We start from the raw sequence: 11,089 nt of genomic DNA, 5'->3' as shown, positions 1-11,089 counted from the left end.
AACTCCTCTCCCCAGTTCTCCCGGGCGCCCTATCCCATCAACGTCTAGGATCCCAGCCAATCACGCGGGCCCAGAGTCTTGCCTTCGGTCCACCCTCCTCCCAGCGCGCAGCCGGTCTGAGCTCAAGGCCTTTACCAGGCCAACCCAATCAGCGGCCGGCTCTCGCCTGCCCCACCCCGACCTCTCTCCCCTCGACCAATCCGCACGCCCCATTCCGCTGCCCGCCCAGCCAACCCGGGCCTTGAAACTGGCGGGCAAATCAGTGCATGGCGGCCCTTCAACGCTGCCCGCCCGGCCAATTGGGGATTCCGCGTGGCCAGGGCGGCAGCCAATCGGCGAGGAGCGCGGTGCCGCCGCGGAGAGGCCCGGCCCGAATATCCCTCCGCCTTCCTCCCTCCTCTCTCTCCCTCCCTGCGAGCCGCCGTTCACTTATCGCCTCCCTTCCTTCTTTCTCCCTCCGCCGCCCGAGCACCAGCCGCGCTCCGAGCTGCCCCCGGGGTCCCTCCCCCGCCGCCCGAGGAGCAGCTGCCATCGCCGCCAGCAGCAAAATAGGAGGGAGGAAGGAAGGCCAGGAGGAAGGCAGGGGAGCCGGAGCGACCACCAAGAGGGAGCCGGTGAATGGGCTTGTGGTGACCCCCGCCCCCCACCCCACCCTCCCTTCCCACCCGACCCCCAACCCCCATCCCCAGTGAGAGCCGCCGCCCGAGAGGCCGGGCCGTCGTCTTAGGAGGAGCCGCTGCCACCTCCTCCGCCATGGAGCTGATCACCATCCTCGAGAAGACCGTGTCCCCCGGTAGGACGCGGGGGCCGGGGGTCGCGCCGAGGTGACCGGGTGGGGGAAGGGGGCCCCCCGGCCCTTCTGACCCTGTCCCCTTTCCCACTTTCCTTCCCCCAGATCGGCTGGAACTGGAAGCGGCGCAGAAGTTCCTGGAGCGTGCGGCCGTGGAGAACCTGGTGCGTGCCGGCCGCCGTCCCCATCCCGCCGTCTCCCATCCTTGCGTGCGGGCCTTCCCGCCCTCCCGGAGGCCCAGGCCTCGGGAACCCACCCCGCCCCATCCCGTCCCCCTCCCCCCGCCCGGTCCAACCTAACCCCGCCATCGGGAAGCCGGTGGGTGTGTCCCGCCCCGGGCCCCGCAGTGGGCCAATGGCGCGGCGCGCCGGGGGGACCGCCGCCCAATCGCCGCGCGGCCTGAGGGCGGCGGTGCAGCGCGAGGGAGAAAGAGGGAGGGAAGGGAAGTTAGGTTGCGCGGCGCTGCGTGTTCAGCAAGGGTGGGGGTGGGGGAGCCGGGCCTAGGGGCCATGTGGAAGCTCGGAGTCCGGCTGCCCGCCTGGTCTCATCCGGGCCGGCTTCTCTCTCCTGTCCCGTGGCCCATGTGATTTTAGATTCTCTCCACCTACTTCCCAGAGCGCTACGCTTTCCTATATCCCTTGGTCTGTGCTCAGGACCAGGCCTGGCACCCAAATGCCCGTTCCGGCAGTATTTCTCCGTTTCCTGCCTGGTTATTCCTCTCCTGGGGTATTTTTTTTTACATCAATTGAGTGGAGACTTAATCTGTACCCAGACAACCCGCTGAGGCTCATCCTTGAGATCGGGCCTGTGTCCAGATGAAATCACAGAGGAAAGTTCTTCGTTTTTCGTATTTTCAAATTTAAGGGCTACAGACAAAAAATGAAGATAAGTCCACTAGAGACTGGATCTCGAAATAAAAACGTGGGATGGATTGGTTGAAACAGCCTATGTACCAGTAATGTTTTCCTTTGGTGTCCTCCTTCTGTTGGGGGGGATGGGGAGCAGAGGGAAGGGTGGATGATACTTGACATCTTTTAAAAAGTATTAGGTAATAAATCTAAATAACACTAATTAAACGTGGTCCCTTGTGTTATCTGGGCAAAGTAATGTAAACAAAAAAAGTGACGAGGCTTATTTTATACAAACTGCCTTTAATCATTTTTTCCCCCCTCATATGTGCTAGTTTTTAGTACTAATCTTTTAATCCTTGACTTTCTGTAGAAAAGATATTTTGCACTAGTGTAGACTGATAACATTTCCATTTAGGGTATATTCTTGTTTCTACTTTTGCTAATATGCAAGAAGGCTTTTATCTTGTTCCTAACATCTTATTCCTAACATTCTTTAGTGGTACATAATTAATAAAACTTTTAAGAATTATCTTCTGCTGTGATTGCAGAACTTGTTAGTGATAAGAAAGTACCTGCTTTTGGTTTTTCCTGTTAACTTTTCCATTTGGACAGAGCTTTCTGAGGGTAAGAGGAGGAGAGTGTGTTACAATTTTTAAACAAAGGGAGTAGTTTTGGGGACCCGTGCATTACAAAAGATTAAGTATGCTTTTCAGGAATCCAGTATGTTTAGTGGATAACTCAAGTACAAAATGTGTAGGAGGTTGTAGCGTATTAACTGTTAACTATTAAATATAAAATTATTTTCCTTGACATTTTTAACTTTTCAATGTTCTCCTATTCCTAAATATTTATGTTTTTGCTTGTAAATCTGCTTTTTTCATTGTTCCCCTTTTACTGAACACTTAGAACTAAAATAGAACTAACCTCCGAAGTCCATGTTTTAGGTTTATAAGTATTTCCCTCTCTTTTACAAGGTTACCTGCTTCCATGAGATCAAAATCCACCTTGAGTATCATTCTTTTTGGACTAAGATTTTTTAAATTTAGAAAAACAATTTTACTTTCTACCCTGTCGTGACATGTTCATTCATTTAACAAATATTTATTGAGTACTAGGCACTGTTGTAAGTACAGAGAAGAATCCTCTGACTACCACATTGTCAAATTTGCTTTAGTACTGAGGGATCTAATGTGAAGATCTGATGTTGGTAGCAAAATCTGTAACTCTTTGTTAAATGCTGAGGCTGCATGAGAACATGGATGACTTCTTTATATACCAAGTAACATTTTTATAAGAGTTTTGAAGTAGATATTTTGACATTTTCTGAGACGTTATGATATGTTCTAAAAAATTTAGATTTTCCCCAGTGTTTTGGTGCTCTGTAATTCATTCTCAATTGGTGAAATTCCTAAGAGAGATTTTCATTCACAAATGCATCTTCTCTTAACAGCCCACTTTCCTTGTGGAACTGTCCAGAGTGCTGGCAAATCCAGGAAACAGTCAGGTTGCCAGAGTTGCAGCTGGTCTACAAATCAAGAACTCTTTGACATCTAAAGATCCAGATATCAAGGCACAGTATCAGCAGAGGTGGCTTGCTATTGATGCTAATGCTCGACGGGAAGTCAAGAATTATGTAAGTGACTTTCATCTCATTCTGGTCATATTAGCCTAGGGAACAAGAAACATCTTTGTCAGTTTTTTGTCATTTAAATGGGATAGAGCTGACAGTGTAATAGGTTTCTGGGACCTAAACTTCACTTGAAGATAGAAATCGTATTTGATTTAAATCTTCTTTCTCAGTTCAGCTTGTCTGTTCCCATTAATGCATTGGAATTTTTTTTTAGACAAATGAGATAGACTGCAGCAGTTTGGGAAACTTGAATTAGATGCCAGAATTTGTAGAGTCTCTGGTGAATTTGCATGGTAGACAAATTGGTGGTTCCCAACTTGGACTATCAGAATCACTTAGAGAATTTGTTAATGATATGTATTTCCAGGCTCCCTGCAGAGATTCCCATTTGGAGTGAGGTTCAGGGATATTTTTTAAACTGTCTTCCCAAGTGATTCTTCCATAGTCACCCAGCACCTGGCTCTTGTTGAACTTCTGCTATAGATAATTTTCGTTGTTTGGTGGTTTAGGCATGGCACTATGTGCAGTCAGAAGGGGAATTAAATGATCTCTTGGGCCTTTCAAGCCCAAAGAGTTGGAAAAATAAGATTATGACGTTAATGGTGCTTTTATCTACTTAGCAAATTATGAAAAACTTTTTTTAGGAACATTTGGCTTTTTATCAAGGGGTTTAAAGAGCTGGACTGATGAATTTTGAGGAAAATTGAATGTCCCTTGTTGCTCTGCACCATGGAGTTCTTGTGACTTTTTTGCTGAGTTAGAAATCCATAATTCTAGCTACAGCAAAGGATTCAGAATATGTGGACAGATGTTCGCTTTTTTCTTATTTTTTTTAGTTAATGAGATTCTTTAGTGGCCTGTCTTACATGGATAAGGCACAGAGCATAGTAAGTAAGCATCTGTGCAGTCATCGATTCGTCCTTGGTTTTTGAGGGGAAACCAGTGGGGGATTCCTGTGGGTGTGCTTGTGCAGGTCATGGTTATGCACATCATATTTGCTGTTTCCTTTTTCTAGGTGTCAGCATTAGGTAAATTAGTTCCCCTTAAGGCAGTAACTTCTCTTTCTAGTTATGTACCTCCTTCCCTCTCCAATCTTGCATGGAGGTGCTCATGACTTGGAACTAGGTTATGAAAGCCAACTTTGAGTCTTCTTCAATATATGTAGAGCTATTTCTATCCACATTGGGTCTGCTTATGTAATAACATTTTAATCTTTAGCTCAGTAATTTGATATAAATGAAGTTTATTTTATCAGTCACTGGAAATCGTGGGGCTTATAGTCCCCATTCATTTTCTCATCTTAAATTACACAATAGTAAATGAGATAAGACACGATTGGAACTGTAATTGACTGGTTTTTGTTTGTTTGGTTGGTTTTTAGCATATCACTCTTAACACCAAAGTTATTTTTAATTTGGATGAGAATTTATTTAGGCCTTGTTGAGCCCTTGTGCGTGAACAATAATTTAGCAGTTGTCTTGGCCTTTTTCCCTTTCATAGCACATGTAGCACATTTTCTCAGTGCTGGTGGTTATTCCCCGCCGCCCCGCCCCCCCCCGCCCCCCCCGCCCCCCCGCCCCGCCCCAGGAAGATCAGCCCTGAGCTAACATCCATGCCAATCCTCCTGTTTTTGCTGAGGAAGACTGGCTCTAAGCTAACATCTATTGCCAGTCCTCCTCCCTTTTTTTTCCCCAAAGCCCCAGCAGATAGTTGTATGTCATGGTTGCACATCTTTCTAGTTGCTATATGTGGGACACCGCCTCAGCATGGCCGAACAAGCAGTGCGTTGGTGCGTGCCCAGGATCTGAACCCGGACCACCAGTAGCAGAGCGCGTGCACTTAACTGCTAAGCCACGGGGCCGGTCCCAAGGTTATTATTATTTTTTTTTAATTTGAGTCTTGGACACAATTGAGAGCTAGTTTATTATTGCTCTTATTTCTAATAAGTAGGTATTATCATTAGGGTCACCCCAAGTTTTAAGAAAAATAACTTTCGGTACTCAGGAGTTGGACCCTCTGAATCACTCAAGTAATATTAATCAAGGGTCTTCTAGAAGCAATTTAAAAGAGAAAAGGTAAAGGTAGAATGAGATTCAGTACTCTCCACGTACGTACTAGGGGATGATGTAGTGTAGTTCAAGGCGCCCTGGACTGGAACTCTTAGTCAGACTTGGGTTAATACCTGTTCAGCCCCTGTTTTTGGACAACTCATCTTATTCCCAACCCCCACCTCCCATGTCTTTGACTTACAGTTTTTGTTAAAGTCGCTTCTAGCTCTGGTAGACCTAGAGAGTAAAACCTTCATTTAGGATCAGTTGGAACTGTCTGTTACCGGGTAGAGCTGTTGGAGTTGGGGGCAGGCAGGGATGATGATATGTCGTATAAAGGAGAAAGATGGGGAGCTCATTATTATTAGCTACAAAGCAGGATACTAAGTGACCTGACCCAGTCAGCAGAGCTGGCCTGAATATCTGGCAGCTACTCTTTGTCCTGTGTTCATGCCAGGAACAGTTAACTGTTTGCCTTTTGAGTGGACTGGTGATTCTTAGTGAGTTCATTGACTGAGTTAGCTGATCATGGTAATGATTAACCCTGGGTCAGTTGTGGCTTCATCCTTTATCTGTACCTGTGCCTTTACCCTTTACATAAATGCTTGTATGATTACCATCTCAAACAAAATATGTTTAATGATAAGCAGATCTCATTTTAATTGGCATATCTGACTAGTTCTTGGTATCTGTTGATGGTGGAGGGAACAGTTCTTTGATTCTTGGGTAAACAGAACAAATCCTTTTAGATTGGAAGTTAAATAAGGATTAGTTCTTAGGTGTTGGTAACATCAGTAACTTTGTATCTGCATTTAGTGATGTTACTTGACTGAAGCCTTTCTATGAAAGTCACCCAGGGTGCTAAATTGTCGGTGACCAGAAAGAAGAAGTTCATTCTCTGTTTCGTAAGTGGGAAGATCTCTTCCTTGAGTCAGGTTAGACAGTGATCTACTGTGAATCAGACTCACTTGAATGCCCCAGAGTTAGCATCATTCTAAAATCCCACACTTTGTGTCCACAAAATAAGACTGAGCATCCTTCCATTATACCACCACCAAGGAGCCTAGAAGGTGAATTTTGTCATCTCCTCTGCCTTTTAATGCTACTCCCTTCTAATTGCATTGAAGTGAAGTGTCTGGCTTTGGAGAATTCCATTTGTACATAAGGGGATGGTTAGTTTCATTGCTAGGCTGTGGGGCAGTGTCAGCTGTGCTGGTGTTGGTACTGGAGCTGGCTGTTTTTCAACAGCTGACCTGTGCTGTATATGCCTTCTACTTTTCTCTGTTATAGAACATTCAGAGACTGATATAAGAGGTGTGGTGGTAGGCAAATGTGTTCAAATAATATTGGGAATTGATAGCTTTCATCTTGTTTTTGTGTGTGTGTGTACAGGTTTTGCAGACTCTGGGGACAGAAACTTACCGGCCTAGTTCTGCCTCCCAGTGTGTGGCTGGTATTGCTTGTGCAGAGATCCCAGTGAACCAGTGGCCAGAACTCATTCCTCAGCTGGTGGCCAATGTCACAAACCCCAACAGCACAGAGCACATGAAAGAGTCGACATTGGAAGCTATTGGTTACATTTGCCAAGATATAGTAAGTGCCGCCTGATGTATCTAACTTATATACCTCTGATTCCCTGTAGTTGTGACATGCATGGTATTAGGATTATTCTTTATCATATCATGAAGAAAACCAAGCTAATGCAGAAGCAGTGGAAGTACTGCAAAAGTTTTGGAAGTAAGACTGCTTTATTTGTTTATTTGGGTAGTTAGCTTAACAGTCTCACATTGCTAATCATGCCCTAAAGTAAAGACACTTGAGGGTCACAAACTTAAAATGGAAATCCATATGTTTAGAGAGGCATAGATTCTGGACTTTAAAAGAGGATATTCTCTGTTTTGGAGCATCCTTGACCTGATCTCTTTCTCAAGATCTTCAGTGTACCATGGATGCTGTGTTACTTTTTCATTTACTATTTTACAGAAACAGTTTGCCAACACTTGCTGTAGTTGGTTTAGACATTGGAACCACAACAGAGTATGTTAAATGCAGCCCTCCTAGGACCGTTGTTGCTGCTGAGGTTACCACTCTTGGTGTCTGTTTTGATACACAGACTTGATGAAGCAAAGAAGTCCACAGCACTTGACCTGGACTTAGACTCCCTAGATGTTGTGCCCAGGTGTTTATCCTTGGTCCTCAGATGTTCTGAAGCTTTACTTCAGTTGGTACAGATGGCCTGGAAAAAAACACCAGACTACCATCTCCATTTGCACAGAAGGAAAAAAAAAGCCAGCATTACCTCATGCCCAGAGTCATTATGCTAAGAAGTCAGAGATGAAGCTGATGAGTTTAACTTGTTACAGTTCGATTTTGGACTACCGGACCCTGGGATATTTTGCAAGTGGTTGTGTCCCTAAATGGAAATGTGTGGGAAAAGATGGGAGAAGTGGATCTCACTCGAGTGGATTTTACAGTTAAAAGGACTGCTGATTAGTCATGAACTCATTATTATATTCACTGCACTTCTCTGCTTGTTTCAGGACCCAGAGCAGCTACAGGATAAATCCAACGAGATTCTGACTGCCATAATCCAGGGGATGAGGAAAGAAGAGCCTAGTAATAATGTGAAGCTAGCAGCTACTAATGCACTCCTGAACTCGTTGGAGTTCACCAAAGCAAACTTTGACAAAGAGGTGAGTGTCTTGACCAAAAGGTGTAGGTTCAGAGTGATGACTGAGAGTTAAAGGAAAGCTTTGTTTTTTTCATTTGTAATTTAGGAAGTATCATTTTGTTTAGAAGCATTCATTTCTGTTCTAGTTAAGGTTTGTGTTATATGCGACAGGGCCCTGGAGTAACTGTTCGCCATTTCTCATCAGGTTTTTGTGAATATGATCCAATGTGTTTCTAAGCTTAGGTTTTTCCTTTTGTAGTCTAAAGTGTGGGTATGCTTTGGAATTTTTTTTTAGCTATAGAAATTGGGTTGTTTCATACCTCCTTAGGAAGGTGGCTTTTGAAAATTATTGTATAGGGCCGGCCCCGTGGCTTAGCGGTTAGGTGCATGCGCTCTGCTGCTGGCGGCCCGGGTTCGGATCCCGGGCGTGCACCGACGCACCGCTTCTCCAGCCATGCTGAGGCCGCGTCCCACATACAGCGACTAGAACGATGTGCAGCTATATGACATACAACTATCTACTGGGGCTTTGGGGGAAAAAAAAAAATAAATAAAATTATTAAAAAAAAGAAAATTATTGTATAAACAAAGTTTATTTTGCCCAGAAGTATTTCCCCCATTGCTTACTTATTTTTTTTAGTTGTGTTAAAATATAGAATAACATAAAATTTAGCATCTTAACCATTTTTTTAAGTGTACAGTTCAGTAGTATTAAGTATATTCACATTGTTTTGTAACCAGTCTCCAGAACTTTTTCATCTTACAAAACTGAAACTCGATTTCCGTTAAACAACTCCCCATTTTCCCTTTCCCCGTCCATGGCAGCCACCATTCTACTTTCTATTTCTATGAGTTTGATTATACAGTATTTGATTTATCTTTTTGTGAGTGGCTTATTTCACTTAGCATAATGTCTTGGGTTCATGCGTGTTGTAGCGTGTGTCAGAATTTCTCTTTTACGGCTGAATGGTGTTCCATTGGATGTATATACCACGTTTTGTTTATCCATTCATCTGTCAGTGGACATTTGGGTTGCTTCCTTCCACTTTCTGGCTATTGTGAATAATGCTGCTATGAACATGGGTGTACAAATTTATTTATTTATTTATTTTTATAATTTTATTTTATTTATTTTTTCCCCCCAAAGCCCAAGTAGATAGTTGTATGTCATAGCTGCACATCCTTCTAGTTGCTGTATGTGGGACACGGCCTCAGCGTGGCCCGAGAAGCAGTGCCTCGGTGCATGCCCAGGATCCGAACCTGGGCCACCAGCAGCAGCGCACGCGCACTTAACCGCTAAGCCCCGGGGCTGGCCCACAAATTTATTTTTGAGACCCTGTTTTCAGTTCTTTTGGATATATATCCAGAAGTGGAATTGCTGGATTACATGATCTGAAAGTATTTTTGTATATATATGTTTGTTGACACTTTAGCTTGGCTTTTTGCCATTTCTTGGTCGTATAGTGGACAATGTGGGGAGGTCTGAAGCCAAAGCAAACTGCAATTCCATTCCAATTGCTTAGAAAACAGGGTTTTTCTGTTTTGATTTCAGAAGACTTAGGACAGTAGCAAATAAAGTTCATTACTCTGTTCTCCTGTATTTACTACATTTAATGTGAATTTGCCACCTCCCACAAAACAAATTTTGTCTCTGAAATAAAGCAGGTGTTTTGAATTCTTCTAAATTTTAAATACAAGAAAACAGATTTTCCTAGTGTAGATTTTTAACTAACCATCTTTATTTAAACCCTGTGACCTATGTTTTCCTTTCTGCTTCCTCCCTGAAGTCTTGTTATTGAAGGTCATTTTGGGGATTAAAAGATTAGGGACCTCCTTAGAGGGCAGGTCATGTAGTAGACACTGGGGGCAAACTCTTTATAGCGTTCACAGTGCCATTACTATGTCAAGGAAAAGCTGCTTGATTGGTCCACAATTAGTTGGGTCCCTGAGGGAGTGAGAATGTTTCCTTGAAGAGGAATAGTCTAGTGGTCTTCATAAATATGGCTTATACTCTTCTAATTCTCTTTGTTTTTATTCTTCCTGCAGTCCGAAAGGCACTTTATTATGCAGGTAGTCTGTGAAGCCACACAGTGTCCAGATACAAGGGTAAGTGTGAGGTCATATGAAAAATCTGTCTGCCATTTTTCCTAGGAAATGCCAACTCTAGCATAGTAGTTTGAAGTGTAGGAAATCAGGTGACTTTCAAAATAAGGCTTGACTAATACTATTATTAATAAGAATGTTTCTCTAATGTATTGAAGAGGGAAGAACAGTACTTGGAAAGTTAAAATAATGAAATTTGCCATCCTCTTGAAAAAGGTTAAGGGAGAGATGGTTTTTTATCAACCTTGCTACTTAATTGTCGTAAGTTATTCAAGTGATTTGTTTTCCGTTGTAGCCATTGAAAGAGCTTTGCTATTGCTGTCCTAAACTTGACCCTTGAAGCAGGTGGGAGAAGCATCCAGTTTGAGTGGCATTAGTGAGTTTAGTCCTGCCATGGGTTCCATAGGCACCTTTAAAGTAAAAAAGAGAAGGAAAGGAAAATAAATAGAAAGGAATAGTGAAAAAATTAAGGAAGAGATTGATTTTAGGGGAATGATAACATTACCCAAATGTACCTCGACTGACCCTTTAGATTATTGACCCATTTGAGTGAAGTAGTTACTTACCTTTGTCAGATTGCATTATTATTAAACTAAATAGTAAGCTTTTTTAATCTGCTCTTTATAAAAGGTACGAGTGGCTGCCTTACAGAATCTGGTGAAGATAATGTCCTTGTATTATCAGTACATGGAGACATATATGGGTCCTGCTCTTTTTGCAGTAAGTATTTCTATTTTATGTATTGGAGCCTGTAGCTAGTTGCACAACCTATCATTTTTAGTTGCTGTTTTGTCAGTTCTGTAATTTTTTACTTAATATTATGAAATCAGGGAAATTCCTTGAGTCTGAGTGTTGTTTAAGCCCATCAGTAGTGTGCCAAGAAAATTTGTGTTGTTTGTGCTGGTAAAAAGTATATTTTAAGAATCTTTTTCCTGTTTCTGCCTTTCATTTCAGACCTAGCTTTCATAAATCTACATTTTTGAAAGTTGAATATCT

At 43.2% G+C, this 11,089-nt stretch overlaps 1 protein-coding gene across 1 annotated transcript in view; it reads left to right on the top strand.

Moving 5' to 3' along the window:
* Positions 1 to 431: 431 nt before the first annotated feature.
* Positions 432 to 11,089, top strand: part of KPNB1 (karyopherin subunit beta 1) — a 28,313-nt gene continuing 17,655 nt past the window's right edge. Inside the window, exons 1-7 of the mRNA XM_004434604.3 lie at positions 432 to 793; positions 896 to 954; positions 3,092 to 3,274; positions 6,712 to 6,912; positions 7,860 to 8,012; positions 10,037 to 10,096; positions 10,724 to 10,813. Of these exons, the coding sequence (XP_004434661.1) occupies positions 754 to 793; positions 896 to 954; positions 3,092 to 3,274; positions 6,712 to 6,912; positions 7,860 to 8,012; positions 10,037 to 10,096; positions 10,724 to 10,813 (786 nt within the window). The 5' untranslated portion in view covers positions 432 to 753. The remainder of the gene's footprint in view (positions 794 to 895; positions 955 to 3,091; positions 3,275 to 6,711; positions 6,913 to 7,859; positions 8,013 to 10,036; positions 10,097 to 10,723; positions 10,814 to 11,089) is intronic.

The sequence above is a fragment of the Ceratotherium simum genome, chromosome 16 (assembly GCF_057802395.1).
Source record: "Ceratotherium simum simum isolate JZ-2026a chromosome 16, ASM5780239v1, whole genome shotgun sequence".
Lineage (NCBI taxonomy): Eukaryota > Metazoa > Chordata > Mammalia > Perissodactyla > Rhinocerotidae > Ceratotherium > Ceratotherium simum.
The sequence above is the reverse complement of the archived record's forward strand: the minus strand, read 5'-3'. Positions and strand labels throughout refer to the sequence as shown.